Consider the following 17,445-nt stretch of genomic DNA (forward strand, 5'->3'; position numbering starts at 1 on the left):
GTGTTCATTATTTCCTTAAATTTGGAAGTACATTTATAATAGCTCTTTAAAAGTCCTGTCTTAGGGCTGGGGCTGTGGCTCAGTCGCACACGTGAGGCACTGGGTTCAATCCTCAGCATCACATTAAAAATAAAATAAGGGTATTGTGTTCACCTATAACTAAATATATATGTATATAAAGTCCACTGTCCATTGCCAGTTTTGGTACTTTTTTCCTTAATGAATCTTTCTCCAGTTATAATTTACATATTCATGGTTCTTATTTGATGTCTCTCTCCATGCATAGTGGTCTGAAAAGTGTCTTCAGGCAAACAGCTGAGATAATATAGTGCTTACCTGATTTGTTCTTCTATAAGGAAACAGAGGCCTGTGCTGCCCATTTTTCAATGTCCAAAAAAGTGTTTCACATATTTTGGCTAGTTTTTTTATTTTGTGGAGAGTGATTCTGGTCCCAGTTACTACATTATGGCCCATTATATAATTTTTCAATGTAATTTTCTTTCCCTACTCCCCTCTGCCCCCACCAACTATTTCTATGGCCCAAATGTATCCCCCAAAATCCATATGTTGAAATTTAATTGTTAATGTGATAAATTATGAGATGGACCCAGGAGGTGAATATAATTCATAAGGGTAGAGTTCTCATGAATGGAGTAATGCCTTATAAAAGGCTGAGTTTGCTCTTTCTGTCCCTTATACCACACGAGGACACAGTGTTCATCTCCTCTAGAGGATCCAGCAACAAACTGCAATCTTAGAAGCAGAGAGCTGGACACTAAATCTGCTAGTGCCTTGATCTTAAACTGCCTAGCCTCCAGAACTATGAGAAATAAATTTCTGTTCTTATAAATTACAAAGCCTGGGGCTGGGGATGTGCCTCAGTGGTAGAGCGCTCGCTTAGCATGCATGAGGCACATGCATGGGTTCGATCCTCAGCACCACATAAATGTAAAATAAAGATATTGTATCCAACTAAAAAATAAATATTTAAAATAAAAATATTACCCAATCTCAGGTATTTTGTTACAGCAGCACAAAGTTATTCTCTGATTTTGGTACTCTTGTTAGTCATGTATTGGATTTCTTGAATTAATTTAAGTTTCTTTTTTACTTGTTCATTTTCCATTCTTTTTATTTATTTATTTTTTGAAGACTGCTTCAATTTTATCATTTAAATTTTATATGAATATTCAGTTTCTCCTTTTGGGAGTGGGTACCAGGGATTGAACTCAGGGGCACTCTACCACTGAGCCACATCCCCATCCCTATTTTATATTTTATTTAGAGATAGAGTCTCGCTGAGTTGCTTAATGCCTCATAGCTCCTGAGGCTGGCTTTGAACTTGGGAACCTCTTATCTCAGCCTCCTGAGCCACTGGGATTACAGGTGTGCACTGCTGTGACCAGCTTCCTATCTTATTTTAATTTCTAAGTTTTCTCTCTTATTTACTTAATGTTACTTTAATAAATAAATAATGGAATTCTGTTTTTATTTCAAGGTTGTGAATGTTTTTTCTCTTACGATATTAATTGTGAGATTTAGTGGGAATTTTCCTTTTTTTCTGCTTCTATGTGATCCATTTCTTCTGAGTTATTTTCTTTTTCACTCTCTCTGGTTTTAGAAGCTCTTTTCACCTGTCTGTTGCTCTTGAGCTGTCCAGTCACTTAACAAAGTTAATAAGAGGTGTGTGTGTGTGTGTGTGTGTGTGTGTGTGTGTGTGTGTATGTGTGCGTGCTTCAAGTTTATTGACTGGCTGGTCTTATGATACAGTAATTGGTCAGGCATCTATTATTTTCCCTGTGGGACCTTTAAGTGTTAAAATTGGATATGTTTTCTCTTGATAGTCAGGTTCCCTAAAGCACAGTCCTTCAACTCTTGCTTAGGGTTTTTAAGCCACAAAAGGCAAGGTTTTGGAAGTAGAGCCTGGTTTATGTGCATGAGAGGGAGGGAAGCACTGGCCCTTTAACATTTCAGTATTTAGTCTTTCACTAAATTGTCATTTTTTCAACATTACCCTCTGCTGTGGTTTTTAACCCGCAGCCTCTCCCGTTCAACTTCTTCACAGATTAAACTTGTCCCCTATAAGTTTGTTGTTAAAGTATTCTATTTAGGCAGTCTTTTAATTTTCCCTCCTCTTGCCCTTTAAGCTTATACATTGAAAGTTCAGGTATATGGAAAGTATTTTCCTTATAAGCCCTGAAAGAAGTTTCTTAAACTATAAAATGGTATATGATGTATAATATATACCAATTACTGTTGCTATAACAAAATGCCTGATGCTGGGTAAGGTCTAAAAAAAAGAGATTCATTTAGGCCACAATTTTGGGATGGCATCATGGTGGGAGCACAATTTAAAAGTGAGAGATCACATTGTAAGACAGGAAGCCAAGAGATTCACGGGTCAAGCTCACTTTTTTTTTTTTTTAAATAACAACTCATTCTCAATTAACCTAGGTCCCTCAAGAATATAATCCTTTCTGAAGGTGGGCCTCAATGACCTAATCACTTAAAAAAAATTTTTTTTAGTTGTTGATGGATCTTTATTTTATTTATTTATATGTGGTGCTGAGACTTGAACCCAGTGCCTCACACATGCTAGGCAAGTGCTTACCACTGAGCCACAACCCACTTTTTTACCAGGTTCTACCATCTCAACACTTCCACACTGAGGACCCAGTTTCTAGCACATGAACCTTTGAGGGACAAACTCAAACCATGTCACATGGAAAGATATTTCAAAAAACAATGCAATACCCCTGTACTCCAAATAGTCTTCTAAATAGTTTCTAAATGTTGGTGTATTTCTGTGCTTGGTTTTGATCTTATTTATTCACCCAGTCCCATGGCTCTAAATATCATATGAAGGCTGTTGACTCTCAAACTTATCATCTTACCTCTCCATTGAACTCCAGGATGTCTATTTGACATGTCCATTTCAATATCCAATAGGCAATTCAAGAGAAGGAATTTATTCTTTCCCTAGTAGCCCCAATTCATAAAGGCTTCTTCTGTCTATCCAGTTCCTCACACAAAAATCTGTTAGTCAACCTTGATTCTTCTCATTTCTATATGCCTATTATATGCCTCATTTCTATATCCTACTCATAAATAAGTTCCAGGAGTTCTATCTAAAAATATACCTCCAATCTACCCACTCTACTTCATCACTAAGCAACCATCTTCTCTTACATCTTCTCTTACTTAGCTTCTACACTATATCTAGTGTCCTGATATCTTTGCTGTCACTGTTGAAACTCATTTTTCACATAGTAGAGAAATCCTTTTGAAAAATATAATCCTTTTGATGGCTTTGTGGTGCACTTAGAATGAAATTAGAACTCATGATTATGTCCTAAAAGGACCTTTATGATCTGGCCCATATACTTTTCTTTCTAATATCACATTATTCTGTTGCCTCATTATTCACTCAACAATTATTTATTGAGCAACTGCAATTATGTCAGAAATTGAGCTGGGATCCTATTACAGTGTATTGGCCTCTTTTTGATTCCTTGGACACTCCAAACTCTCTTTAGCCTCAGAGCTTTTGCTTATAGCAGTTATGGGATGGATCAGTTAATAGATCTAAATTTGAAAATAAAGCTGATGCTGTTTGAAAGTAGTTCTGAATATATGAGCTCTGTTTGTGGGATAAAGAAGCCCATACCTTCTCCTGTGGTTCCTATGTCAATATGTCAAGAAATAATACCACAGCGCATCCCACTGCCAAAACAGAAACTTTGAGGTCATAGCAATGGCTCAGCTCACAGGTAATTATTTCCAGGAAGCCTCTCTTAGCCCTAGGCTGTTATGTTAGGTTACCATACCAAACAGAATGACATTGTAGTATCATTTCTCCTTTACTGAAGTTTTTTGAGGCCTGGAACTGAATCGTTCCTTCCTCCGTGGTACAGTGCCTGATACATATGTAGGCACTCGATACATATTCAAATAAATGAGTAACTGAATGAATGAGCAAAATATGATATAACATGGCACAAATATAGCTAGTACAAATTAGAACAAATTCAACACTCAGGATACTTCTTCAAATAGGAGCAACCAGGAGAACACTCAGGTGTAGTCACAGTTACTAGAAGTTCATTCATTGGGAGATCAAAGTTAAGGGCAAGAAATATAGTCTAGAAGGAAAAGTTTCATGGATACATGATGCAGACAGGAAAAAGTATATAATTTCTTCTCGGAGAAAGTTTTATTCTATTGGTAAAAGATGGAAGAATTGGGATATGGAGAAGAAAACTAGGTAATAGAATAGAATTATACAAATAAATATATTAAAAAGTAGAGATTTATAAGATAGTTTTAAAATAGATCCAAACTAGATTTTAAAAGTGATAGATTATATATATATATTTCAAAACATACTTTTCTATTACCATTTCATGTAAATATTTTAAAATTAATTTTTCTTTATACTACCTTTATATGTATAATTTGGTTGTCCACTGCTGTGAGGTGATAAAGATTCTCCAGTATTTCTAAGTCTCTTATGTCATCAATATTATTGTTGCTGATATTCAGTATGGAGAGGGATTTCTATAAGAAAAATAACTAAATTAGCATTAGTAAATAGTTTAAATACTATACATAGAAACCAGAAATCCTAATTCTTAAGAAGTTTTTAAAGATTATCAGGTTGTTTTGCTTTTTATGCAAGAAAATAAAAATCATGGAGATTTTGTTTTAGTGCTATATTTTTTTCAGATGGAACTTTCAGAACTTAGTATGTGATGTAAATTTGGGTTCTGCCTGTAGTTTCTCCATAAGTCTTATTTTCCTCTTCCATAATACAAGATTAATATACAGAATAAAGAAGCCAAGAATAAAAAAAGAAAAATATACCCTCCAAACACAATGTTAAAAATATAAAAATGCTTATTGCAATTTAAACAAATTATATTTTGTGCTAAATACCACTAAGATTTATGCTTTACATAGGAAGAGATAATTTTTATCTTTGTTTTTCTGAAGAGGAAGCATGACCAAGCATGAACAAATATCTGGCTTTTATATTTGTATTTGCCTTTCTATACTGGTTTCTCTTTACTGTCCATATATTCAAAAGCCACTTGAAATAGTAATAACCTAATTAGTAAGAATTGTGATATTAGCTATTAATGAGGATATAAATATACAATATGGCAACACTAAATTAAAGTCATCTTAATTCTAAGGCACAGAAATCTCTACCAAGATTGAGTCCACCACTAAGGATCTACACATACCAATTTAGAAAATATATTTCCTGATAAATTTGAAGACCTGAAATAAAACTGAAAAAAAATTATGCCTCATATTTAGAATTTCAGATCTGCTTGAATTTATGTAAAAATTGAGCTAGCAAAATTGTTCAGTGGTGTTTTCCAGTAAAAGTAGCCATCCCCACAGTGTGGTCAGTCTAATTGGATCAAGTGAGGTTAAGCGGTGGTTGCTGACAGCTGATTATGGGGGGATGGGATAGAAAATAGTTAATTTCTCTGAATTGTTTAAAAGCTGCCAAATAATTGTACATTCCTTTTTCCTTAGGCTTTTCCCTAAAATTTAAAATTTTAAGCCACAGGAATCACCAAGGCCCAAATTATGAATGAATTAACATCTGTATTAGAACTTAAATAACCTTACATAACCTTTTCATATCCTAAACTTACATAACCTTTTCATATCCATTTACTCTAAGAGTTGGGCACTACTATTTATAGTATTATGATTCTGAGACACTATGTGGGAAAATCAGCTTCAGTCCTCAAGCAGACAACCAGTCACACAAACAGAAAGAGCATGTACAGTGTCCAAATATTCCCTCCCATGTTCCTATTTCATTATAACTTGTTAACCACTATATTCTTTGTCAAAATATTCAAGTATGGCCTTACTGCCAGAGAACGAAGAGTTCTTGGATCAAATAGAAGCTTTTCTCCAAGGGGAAGCTTCTGACTCTCAACATGAAGTTCTCTTAGTTCTTCCAATCCTTCCAAACCTTCTATGACAGCAATGTAATTGCCTCCCAGGTATCTGAAAGATAGACATAATTCTAAATAGACTTTGAGAATGCCATGGTTTTTACACATGATAAAAGTGTAAGACATCATTCAACTGTGTGAAAACTATATACAGAGAATACTGTGTTTATATTGAATCTATGAAAGGTTTATCTAAATAACAATAAATTATATTCTTACACTTAAATTAGTCTAAAAATACATTTTTAGTTTTTCTAAAAGTGAGAATTGAAATAGTCCATAGTAAACTATCTACCAGGTCTTTTCATGTGTTAAGGTATAGAGAGTCACCTGAGTTGTAGGTTTAAAAATGAAGATTGGGGGGCTTAACTCCCAGAAATTCTAGATATCTAGGTTGGAACACAGTAATTTGCATTTTTAATGAGCATTCACCACCCCACTCTTATTGTCCCCATTACAAAGCCATTGGTCCCCTTTTGTGAATTTGGATCTTATAGGTAGTAAATGCCTTTTTAAAATGAAATATATGTGAACACTATCAATTTTATGAGCTTGACCTTTTGAGATGTGATTCTGAAAGGCACAGAACTTATCTGGGCTCCATGGAAACTTTTTTCACTAGTTAAGTCACATGAGGATGTTTTAGGTGTCCCTATAAGCTCACAATACAACTTACCCCACCAAAAAATAAAGGTTTATCAAGCTTAGTAAAACATAGATTGTTGAGTATTACCTGTGAAACAGCTTATTTCATACGAATAATAGTATATAAGAAAATAAAAATCGAGGCCTGTTCCACAAAATATATGTGAGAATCAGACTCAATTACACATTAAATTTACTTGTGAAACTTAATGCAGAAAATGGAAATGCCTGCCTGCATAAAATATATACAGTAAAGATGACAAGCAGTTAATATTATTAAAAAAATAAAAGCACTTACAGTTTTTCCAGTTTCTTTAATGATCTGAGGTTCTCTATATATGAAATACAATTGTTTTGAAGGTATAGATGGGTCAGATTTGTGGCATAATTCAGGTTAGTGATTTCACTAATACGATTATCATATAAATATAAAACACTAAGATTTTTGCAAAAAGACAGGTCTTCCTAAAAGGAAAACAACAATCAGTCAGTTTCCTAAAATCTTAGAATTTTGTTTTTCAGAAAATTTTTCATATGAACATTCTATAAATTTCCCTAGGGTTTATATAAAAGAAAGAAAAATATTTCTCTATTCTTGGCAGCCAAAATGAGGCTAGAATGATTACAAAATAAGTTCTAGGATTTGACATTCTGTAATTATATCAGTAAAATTGTATTTGTTAAGATTTTTCCCAGTGCGAGCAATTTTCCTTGGAAGCAATTAGGGTCCTCTGAAGGTAGAAGCATTGAACAAATTATTATTCCAACGTTATAAAGCCAGGCTTGGGGCTGGGGTTGTGGCTCAGTGGTATAGAGATTGCCTAGCAAGTGTGGGGCCCTGGGTTCAATCCTCAGCACCACATAAAAATAAATAAATATAGATACTGTGGTCCAACTACAACTAAAAAATAAATTAAAAAATAAATAAGTGAAATAAAGCCAGGCTTACTCTTTCTGTATGTTTGGAAGTAAACAGCTTATAATACTGAAAATCAGAAGTCATCCAATATTCAAGATTAATGGATTAATTAAAAATATAATAATGCTATTGTAAAACCATTAAATACTCTTATTATTTCTATAGTAGTATCTTAAAGATTTAATAATACATAATTAAATGTATTTATGACCCAGTTTTGGAAAAATATATTACTACATGTCTAGAAAAAACTGGAAGGACATCACCTAAGTATTAAAAATAAATATCTCTAAATGGTAGGATTACATTCCTTCTTCTTATTTATATTTATTACAAAAACTTTTTTTTTCTGTGCTGGGGGATCAAATCCAGGCTGTGTGCATGCTAGGCATTCAACCACTGCACTATACTCCCAGTCCTGTTTAGTGTGTTTTGAGATAGGGTCTTATTAAGTTGCTGAGGCTGGCCTTGAACCTTTAATCTTCCTGCCTTTGCCTCCCAAGTGAATAAGATCATATATGCATGGCACCACATCCAGTTAAACACCAATTACTTCTGAGATAAGGAAAAAATTGAAGTTAATTTTAAAAGACTTTTATTTCTTGGGTCTGGGGTTGTGACTCAGTAGCAGAGCACTTACCTAGCACATGCAAAGCCCTGGGTTCAATCCTCAGCACCATATACAAATAAATTAAATAAAGGGTTTTTTTTGTTTGTTTTGTTTTTCTTTAAAAGATTGTTATTTCTTGAATGGTGGCAGAATTACCCTAGAGTAATTCTCCCTACATAAGGGAGAGGGAAATTCTGCTCAAAAAAACGTGTCAGTCTTCATTAACATCACATTTTGGGAACTTTTAAGTTTATAACTTCTCATTTTATAATTTCTTCTCATTTGGATTACTTTTAACTAGTTAGCTTTCCTCCTGACAAAGATCATACAAGCTGGAGAAATATGTATAGATTGTTTTGAGGACAAAAGACCTTTAATAAAGGCTCTTTGGGACTTTCTGGAGAAAGCAGTCTTGTGTGGTATGATAAGGTAGAGAGCTCTGAGCAACAAAAGAGAAACAGGAGGCTTGGGGCAGCTGAATCCTTGAAGAGAAGGATCATCAGGAACCATAAATGATAGAACATAGGAGTGGATTGTGGATCTACAAAAACAACAACAAAACATTTTTTTTTCTTTTTTGATATTAGGCATTGAACTCAGGACCTTGCATGCTAGGCAAATGATCTACTGCTTTGCTATGCTTTTCCTACTCAAAATATTTTTAACGGACAGTTTTTGCCTGGGGCTTTGGTATTTCATTCAGCCATTCATTAGACAAAGGTTTTAACATGAGTCAGGTATTATATTGGATAGGAGGTTTAGAATGATGGGTGTAAAATAGGGACATGATCCTTGCCCTCATATAGTTTCTATGTTTCTGAGAAATTTTCTCTCATCTGTAGTCTTTAAGACATACTAGGGTCTACAGATACCAATACAAATGATCCCAAAGAGTTATTTCAGCCTTTACAGTTTCCTAAATTAAAGCCAAGAAAGAATTATCTTAGCACCGAGAAAATGTAATTTCAGAACATATCCAAGTAAACATATTCTTGTCTGATAAAACTAAACCACTCTCGGGGCTGCAGTTGCGGCTCAGTGGTAGAGTGCTTGCCTAGCAAGTGTGAGTCACTGGGATCAATCCTCAGCACCACATAAATAAATAAAATAAAGGTATTGGGTTCATCTACAACTAAAAAATATTTTTAAAAATTAACCTAATCTAACACACACACACACATAACCAGTTAAATTATGTGCAAAAAATTTCAGGTGAACTTTTTTTGTGGGTGGTTGTTGCTTAGGATCCAACCCAGGGTCCTGGGCATGCTAAGCACACATCTTTACCACTGAGTTATATCCTTACCCCCACAGTTGAACATAGTCACATAGTTATTTCATAATATTTTGATATTTAAAATGTTATATTCCAAGGCTCTGGAATAATACAAAAACATCTCTGAAATTATTTTCAAATCCATAGAGTACTGTAGGGGAACAGTAACAATAATATCTGACATATAATTCATGAAAATCACAATGGTACATTTTATAGAAAATAAGTTTGATATCACAGGAGGAAATTAAAATGAAAACATACTATAAAGCTTACTGGAAGAAATACAGTTGATAAATTTAATTAATAATAGAGTTAATATGTTAGATATGCCCTCAGACCAATTTCTAAACATTACATTGTTAATTATATAAAAATAAAAAATAATTTCAGAGTTCTTACAATTGCATCTATATTTTTGTCTGAAAAATTTATATGAGTTAATTTCTTCAGGCATTGTGCAATGGTTTCTTCTTTTCGGGGTTTAAGATTGCTGTTTTTCGCAATTAGTTCCAAGGTCAGTCGAACCATGATTTCTCTATAAACCAAACTCTCAGCAATAGCTCTGTTTTGATATCATGTCCAGAAGCAGGTTCAGATATTGTTTATTTCCAACTTTCTAAAAATTAAAGAAAAATGGAATATTATGATATCACATAGCAATTTACGAAAGGTTATTTTGATTTAATCTTTTTTTTTTGTTTTGCAATACTAAGGATTGAACCTAGGAGCACTTCAGCACTAAGCTATATTCTTAGCCCTTTTAGTTTTTTGTTTTTTTTTTTCTCTTTTGAGACAGGCTCACTATATTGCCTAGGCTGATCATAAACATGTGATCTTCCTGCCTCAGCCTCCCAAATAGCTGAGATTACAATTATGTGGTACTGAGTCCAGCTTCTTTAATTTTCTTATATAAAACTGTTTGATGAGTTAGTCCATAGACATTTTTATGAGCATTGAGGTATTTTCTAAGAGCATAGAATTAGATTTAAGATATCAAAATTAATTAAGTGCATAGTATTCATTTGTTTTTTACTTTTAAATCTTTTCCTCTCCTTCAGTAGTACTGAATTATTATTGTGGGCATCTTTTGAAGGATAGTTTATTCTCTTTTGGAGTCAAAAAGGACCTCAAGGAGTATTGTCTATTTTTCTCATGTCTTAGAGGAAGAAATTTATCTTCAATTACTCAATCTAGAGGCAGTTGAGAATGGCATTAGATCTTCTGGCTCCTTTTCCCATTATAATCACAGTAAATCTATTTTCAAAATTTCAAAATCAGAATACATAAATTGAAAATCTTGAGTATATAGAGGATAATGCTACAAAACACTTAAAAATGGAGCTAGCCTAGAAATTTTGCTATGTTACTATAACTATAATCCTGAAAGAGGTAGCATAATGCAGTATTTCTCAATCCAGATTGGCTGGTTCAGATTTTGGCTTCACTGATCACTGGGGTTAGGCAGTCTTAGGCAGGTTATTTCAAATTTCTCATAAAATAAGGGACTGGGTCTTGGCTCCTCAGAGCTTCCTGAGGCCCTGGGTTCTATCTCCAGCAGAGCCAAAAAGAAAAAATAAGGAACAAAATAAGAAGCTTGATATTATAGCTCAGCTATGTAAGAGGCTGAGACAGGAAGATTGCTTGAGCTCAGGAGTTTGAAGCCAGACTGTTGAATATGCAAGAACCTGTCTCAAAAGAATAAATAAGAAAAATGGTATCTACTTCTGAAATGGGAGGATCCAACTCTCCCCTAAGGAATACTGGCATATACCAGATACACTGGATCTAAATGTATTGAGTTTGCTAATATTTCTTATTTTATAAAGAGAGAGAGAGAATTTTTTAATATTTATTTTTAGTTTTTGGCAGACACAAGATCTTTGTATGTGGTGCTGAGGATCGAACCCGGGCCGCATGCATGCCAGGCGAGTACACTACCGCTTGAGCCACAAACTCCAGCCCAAGTTTGCTAATATTTTATTTAGGATTTATTTTACCTATGCTTCTTTAGGGAATTTGGCCATTAATTTTTTTTTTTTTTTTTTTTTGTATTTCATGGTTGGGTTTTTGTATCAAAGCTAACTAAAATAGTTGACTTAACAGTAAGTGCTAGATTGAGTTTACTGGAGAAGACTGACTCTATATTGAATTTTACTATAGTTTCTCTAAAGGATCAAGGTTTTTATTCTCTGTGGGTGAATCATACCAAGAGAAGTTCTTCATAACCAGATCATCACTTACACAAAATTTTTCAAGCCAGTGGATATAACTACTATTTCTTATATTTCACCCAATTTTGGTATTTTTGTTTTTATAAGTAATTTTTAGAACAAACACATTTCTATCTGATACTAATCTTCCTTTCATTGATTATATCTGTTGCAAGTATCTTTTTTCAGACCATGGCTAGTCTATTTGCTCCATCATTCTCTTTTTCTTTGAATTCTTTTTTATAATGGTATTTTCTAAAAACTAGAAGCTTTTTTCTGTTTTTGAACATTAGCCAAGTACATCATTTTCCTTTTGGCTCATGTTTTGTGCTTTTTGTGTCTTACTTAGTAACTCCTTCCTTGATTTTAAAAGAATGACATAGCCGTGCACAATGGTGCAGGCCTCTAATCCCAGAGACTCAGGAGGCTCAGGCAGGAGGATCAAAAGTTCAAAGTCGGCCTCAGCTACAAAGCAAAGTTCTGAGTAACATAGTGAGATCCTGTCTTGAAATAAAAAATAAAAAGGGTTAGGGATGTGGCTCCATGATTAAGCATCCCTGGGTTTAATCCCCAGTACCAAAAAAAAAAAAAGAAAAGAAAAGAAAATCATCATACTATAGTGATATATATATATATATATCCATGTTTTTAGCAGCACAGTTCACAATACCCAAACTATGGAACCAGCCTAAATTTCCATCAACAGATGAATGGATAAAGAAAATGGAAGATATATAACACACACACACACACACACACACACACACAAAAATATACAATGGAGCTTTATTCAGCCATAAAGAAATATGAGCCAGGCACGGTGGTGCACACCTATAATCCCAGCATCTTGGGAGGCTGACATAAGAGGATCGCAGGTTCAAAGCCAGCCTCAGAAACAGCGAGACGCTAAGCAACTCAGTGAGACCCTGTCTTTAAAGAAAATACAAAATAGGGCTGGGGATGTGGCTCAGTAGTTGAGTGTCCCTGAGTTCAATCCCCAGCACACACCTCCCCCTGCAAAAAAAAAAAAAAAAGAAGAAAAATGAAATTATGTCACTGCAGGAAAATGGATAGAACTTGAGGCCGTTATGGTAAGCAAAATAAGCTATAAACTCAGAAGATCAAGAATGAGAGTATTTTCTCTCACATGTGGAAGCTACAGAGGAAAAAGGAAAAGAAAGGTGGGGGGTACATAGGCAGGGATCTCAAGAAAATCAAAAGGAAATCAGTAGAGGAAACAGACTGGGGTGAGAGATGCAGATGGAAGTACTGGGGGGGGTGATATTGACCAAATTATATTGTTATGTTGTGTGCATTACAATGTGTAACAAATAACCTGTCTTTACATACAACTGTAATGTACCAATAAAAAAATGTGGAAAGAAAAAAAGTGTGTGTACTTGTCTTATTGCTGAACTCAAAGAAGTATTTATAACTTTTACCACTAAGAAGTATACTATGTTTGCTGTGATTTTTTTTTTTTTTAGTAGCCAGCCATTCTCAGGTTAAGAAATTTCTTTTCTACTCACAGTTTATAATCATTTTTTTTTAATCACTATTTGGGAGCTAGGGGTTTACCTCAGTGGTAGAGTACCTGTTTAGTATGTGTGTGCAGCTCTGGGTTCAATCCCAAGCAACAATAAAGAAAAAACAAAAAATTCATGAACAGATGTTGACTCTGTGTGTGTGTGTGTGTGTGTGTGTGTGTGTGTGTGTATGCACATGTATTAGAATATTGGTGAAATACATTAATAGACTTTTTAATGTTAAAATGTTTTACATTCCAGGGATAGACTACACAGATTAGCATATACTAGATACACTGGATCTAAATGAGTTGAGTTTTCTAATATTTTTTTTTTAGAGAGAGAATTTTTTTTTAATATTTATTTTTTAGTTATTGGCAGACACAACATCTTCGTTTGTATGTGGTGCTGAGGATCGAACCCAGGCCACACGCATGCCAGGCGAGCACACTATCGCTTGAGCCACATCCCCAGCCCTCTAATATTTTATTTAGGATCTATTTTACCTATGTTTATTTAGGGAATTTGGCCAGTAATTTTTTTTCCTAATACTTTCATGGGTGGGTTTTGAATCAAAGCTAACTAAAATCAGTGGGTGAACATTCCTACTTTTTGTTCCTTGAATATAGGAAAATCTCCTGTAAAACCAACTAGGCCTGGTGAATTCTCATTTGGGAAGAAATGTTTTGGGGAGATTAATGTTTAACTACTATTTTGGTTTCTTTAAAGAATATAGGTCTCTTCAGGTTTTCTGTTTTTTTCTGGAATCCATTTTGGTAAATTTTGTATATTTTTATAACAAATTAACCTTTCTGCCTATATTTTAAATTTGTTGTCACAAAGTTCTATTTTAGTATTCCAGTCTATACTACTGCTTTGATAGTTCCCTTTCTCATTCCTAATTTTTCTCCATTTTCCCCCTGATTAGTCTTTCTAGTTTTTTTAAAAATATTTTTTCAGTTTTAGATAGGCACAATACCTTTATTTTATTTGTTTGTTTTTATATGGTCCGGGGATTGAACCCAGTGCCTCACCCATGGTAGGCAAGCACTCTACCACTGAGCTACAAGCCTATCCCAGTCTTTCCAGGTTTTCCGCTTTGTGAACACACTCAAAGGAAACCAATTTTAGCTTTGTTGACCACCTCTCTTTGTATCTCTGCTTCAATTTCATTACTTTGTTTTTCTCTTTTTGAATTTTCTTTCCTCATATTTTCAGGTTTACTTTGTTTTTCCAAGGTCTAAATGTAGATGCTTGCTTTAATTTTCAGTCTATCTTCTAATATAAATATACATAAATATACTTAAAATTAGAATTTTCTACCCTTAGCTGATTCCACAATATTTGGTTTTTCATGTAGATGTTTTCAATTTGTAATATCCTTTTATGATTTTGTTGGCCCATACTTAAAAGGCTTAAATCTTAGAACTTTTTTTTATGGAAATTTCATTTGTCCTTTTTACACTGGTAACTGAGGTAAAAATGCATCTTATTTATTTATTTTTGTAGTAGGAATTAAACCCAGGGACACTCTACCACTGAGCTACATCTCCTTTTTATTTTTGAGACATAGTCTTGCTCAAGTTACTGAGGATCTCAGGTTGCTAGACTGGAACTTGTGATCCTCCTGTTTCAGCCTCCTATGTGACTGGGATTTCATGTGAGCCCAGTGAAAATGCACATTTAAAAAAGGTTATCCACCCCAGGGTCTCCCCCTGGTAACTGAAGGAGATTGCTCTACTGGTATCACAGCAACCCTGTGATATAAAAGAAGTGATCCCTGTGGAGATAACTTTGATCAAAGGGAGACAGAAGTCACAACTGATTTATTCTCCTTTCCCTCATGGACTTTTGTGAGAGGCATTCATTTCAGAAGATCCCTTTGAAAACGTGGTAGACTTCTGAGTCACACTTGCTTATATTTGCTCTCTTTCCATCTCTGTCCAGTTCATTTTTTTCCTTTACTCTACTTCCCTGGGATTTCAACCCAAGAAAAGTACTATCACAAGTTTTCACTTAAGGCTGTTTTCTAACCTGGGCTAAAATAAATTTGGATCTAAATGCCTATCCTCATGAAAGACAAGCAAACTTTTATCTATATCCTCTTGGAATATTTTTTTTCTGGTTGGACTTGAGAATTAAAATTGATATAAGACAGAGAAAAAATTTTATAAGAAGTAAATCTTGGGCTGGGGTTGTGGCTCAGAGGTAGAGCACTCGCCTAGCATGTGGGAGGCCCTGGGTTCGATCCGCAGCACCACATAAAAATAAATAAATAAAGATATTGTGTCCAACTAAAAAATAAATATTTTTTTTTAAAAAAGTAAACCTTTCTGCTTGTATTTAAAATTTGTTGTCAGAAGAGTATATAAATTTAATATAAGTTTTAAGTGTAATGGGAATCTTTATGGAAATGAAGACTCAAAGACATAGAGCTGAACACTCATACACTGAATTAGAGTAGGAAATTGTGAAAAATGACAAGGCAAAGGGGATTTGGCTAAGGTAGCTTACTGAAGAAGAAGTGGCTAGGAAATTAAGGGTTAGTCTAAAAGTTTGTATGGATTTTTCTGTACCTCAACTTCCCATCCTTGATGGTAAGAATGATAATTTTCTAGGATAGGGAAGGACTTTTTCAAATGGAAATTGCATTTCTTGCTTTTAAGAAACAAAACAAAGGTCAGTAATGTTGCACCTGTTGTTCCTTAAGGCCTTTAACTCAAAATAGTCAATATGCCAGCGCAGCATATTTTCGGTTGGCCTAATCTTAACTCTGTCACTATAGAGGAATTCTGTCTCTATATATTGGTGTTGTGTGGAAGAAAATTTTTAAGTATTTCAGATAATTAAAAGTGGAAAGAGGCAAACGTAAGTAAATGAAGTATTTATTAAATCAAGGGAAAACCAATAGACCCAATATTAAACTTAAAACAACAACAAAAAGACACAGCCAAACAAATTCCCAGGGGTTGAATGTGAAAGTGAGAGAACTAAACACTCAAAAATAGGCGACTTTTAACTCCAAAGAACCTGCATTGGGCTGGGGATGTGGCTCAAGCGGTAATGCACTCACCTGGCACGGGTGGGGTGCTGGGTTCGATCCTCAGCACCACTTAAAAAGTAAAATAAAGATGTTGTGTCCACCGAAAACTAAAAAATAAATATTAAAATCAAAGAACCTGCATTGTAGCACTGCACAAAATACCTTCATTCATTTTGTTAAAATAAAACTTTAAACTTTGTTGGTATTGTAGTTTCCTTGTTTAGAGAAATTATAAACTATCAGCAGTTTCAACTGACTCCAATAGTGTGGATTTGGATACATTTTAGAACATAATAATAAAAACAATTCCGTCAACACTGGTGAGGTATCCTTGCTTTGCTTTTAAATGAGATTCATTGTTTTCTAAAGTTTGAGAAACATCTTTTCTGTATTTCCTCCCACTAGACGTGTCATCTCGGGCTCCAATGGCTAGGATCTCTCTCCAGGATTCAGCGGGAACAGCTTACAGTTACCTACAGGCGCTCTGGGAGTCACTAAAGGGACTCCTCGACTTCCATCCCCCGAGACTTCCACAGGCCCGAGGAGATGGGCTGTTTCCCCCTACATTCCCACTTAGCGAGTCCCAGGCTCGGTGGCCTCAGCCCTCGAGCTTCCAAAACCCTTCGGAACTCAGGCGCACCCCAGACACCGCTCGCCCAGCCTGGCGGCCCCCGCTTCCAGCGTTTCCTTCCCCGGGAGCCGTTTCCCAATCTTCCCTGATCCCAGGCATTCGTTAAAATACAGACTTCCCGTTTTTCTGGAAATTCTAGAGACAGGGCTCAGGGACCTGCATTCTAACAATCGTCCTAGAGAGTCTTACTGGCAGGCAAGGTTGGGAAACGTGGCTCTAGGGTTTCCTCTGTCTCCACGCTTCTTCCCGGAGGTCACCTCACCGCTCGCTAGACGAGTCTGGTCAGTACCTCTGGTTTGGTAAGTTTCGCCGGCCTCCAGCTCCTCGGCAGCCTGGGCGCAGTTGCCGGGCGACCCGACGCTCCCGGTCCGCCCGCTGCTCGAGGGAAGTATCGCGAGGTTGCGGGAAGCGCCCCCTATGGCCTGGCGCAGGTGCTGTTGATTGTGACGTAGGGCCCAGGGTTGATATAGCCCCCTGGACAGTCTCTGGATGGAGATCAGTTGATGGAACTGGCCGTGAGGCATCGGTTTTATCGGCAGCAGACGGGACAATTTTTGTTAGGTCACCATTTCCCACTGGATCATCAGATTTGACTGTTGGG

At 35.4% G+C, this 17,445-nt stretch overlaps 1 protein-coding gene across 9 annotated transcripts in view; it reads right to left on the bottom strand.

The window, feature by feature from the left end:
* Positions 1–17,243, bottom strand: part of Ppp1r42 (protein phosphatase 1 regulatory subunit 42) — a 49,410-nt gene extending 32,167 nt beyond the window's left edge. For 3 of the 9 annotated variants that reach the window (XM_040294010.2, XM_021724901.3, XM_021724900.3), the window contains exons 1-5: positions 17,034–17,240; positions 9,834–10,050; positions 6,925–7,091; positions 5,895–6,033; positions 4,441–4,557 (exon numbers count right to left, since the gene is read on the bottom strand). In XM_040294010.2, coding sequence (XP_040149944.1) covers positions 4,441–4,557; positions 5,895–6,033; positions 6,925–7,091; positions 9,834–9,962 — 552 coding nt within the window. In that variant the 5' untranslated portion in view covers positions 9,963–10,050; positions 17,034–17,240. Of the gene's footprint in view, positions 1–4,440; positions 4,558–5,894; positions 6,034–6,924; positions 7,092–9,833; positions 10,051–16,243; positions 16,321–17,033 lie in introns of all 9 variants that reach the window. The other 6 variants (XM_078017120.1, XM_078017119.1, XM_078017117.1 and 3 more) reach the window with 6 other exon arrangements.
* Between the last annotated feature and the right edge of the window lie 202 nt (positions 17,244–17,445).

The sequence above is a fragment of the Ictidomys tridecemlineatus genome, chromosome 7 (genome assembly GCF_052094955.1).
Source record: "Ictidomys tridecemlineatus isolate mIctTri1 chromosome 7, mIctTri1.hap1, whole genome shotgun sequence".
Classification (NCBI taxonomy): domain Eukaryota; kingdom Metazoa; phylum Chordata; class Mammalia; order Rodentia; family Sciuridae; genus Ictidomys; species Ictidomys tridecemlineatus.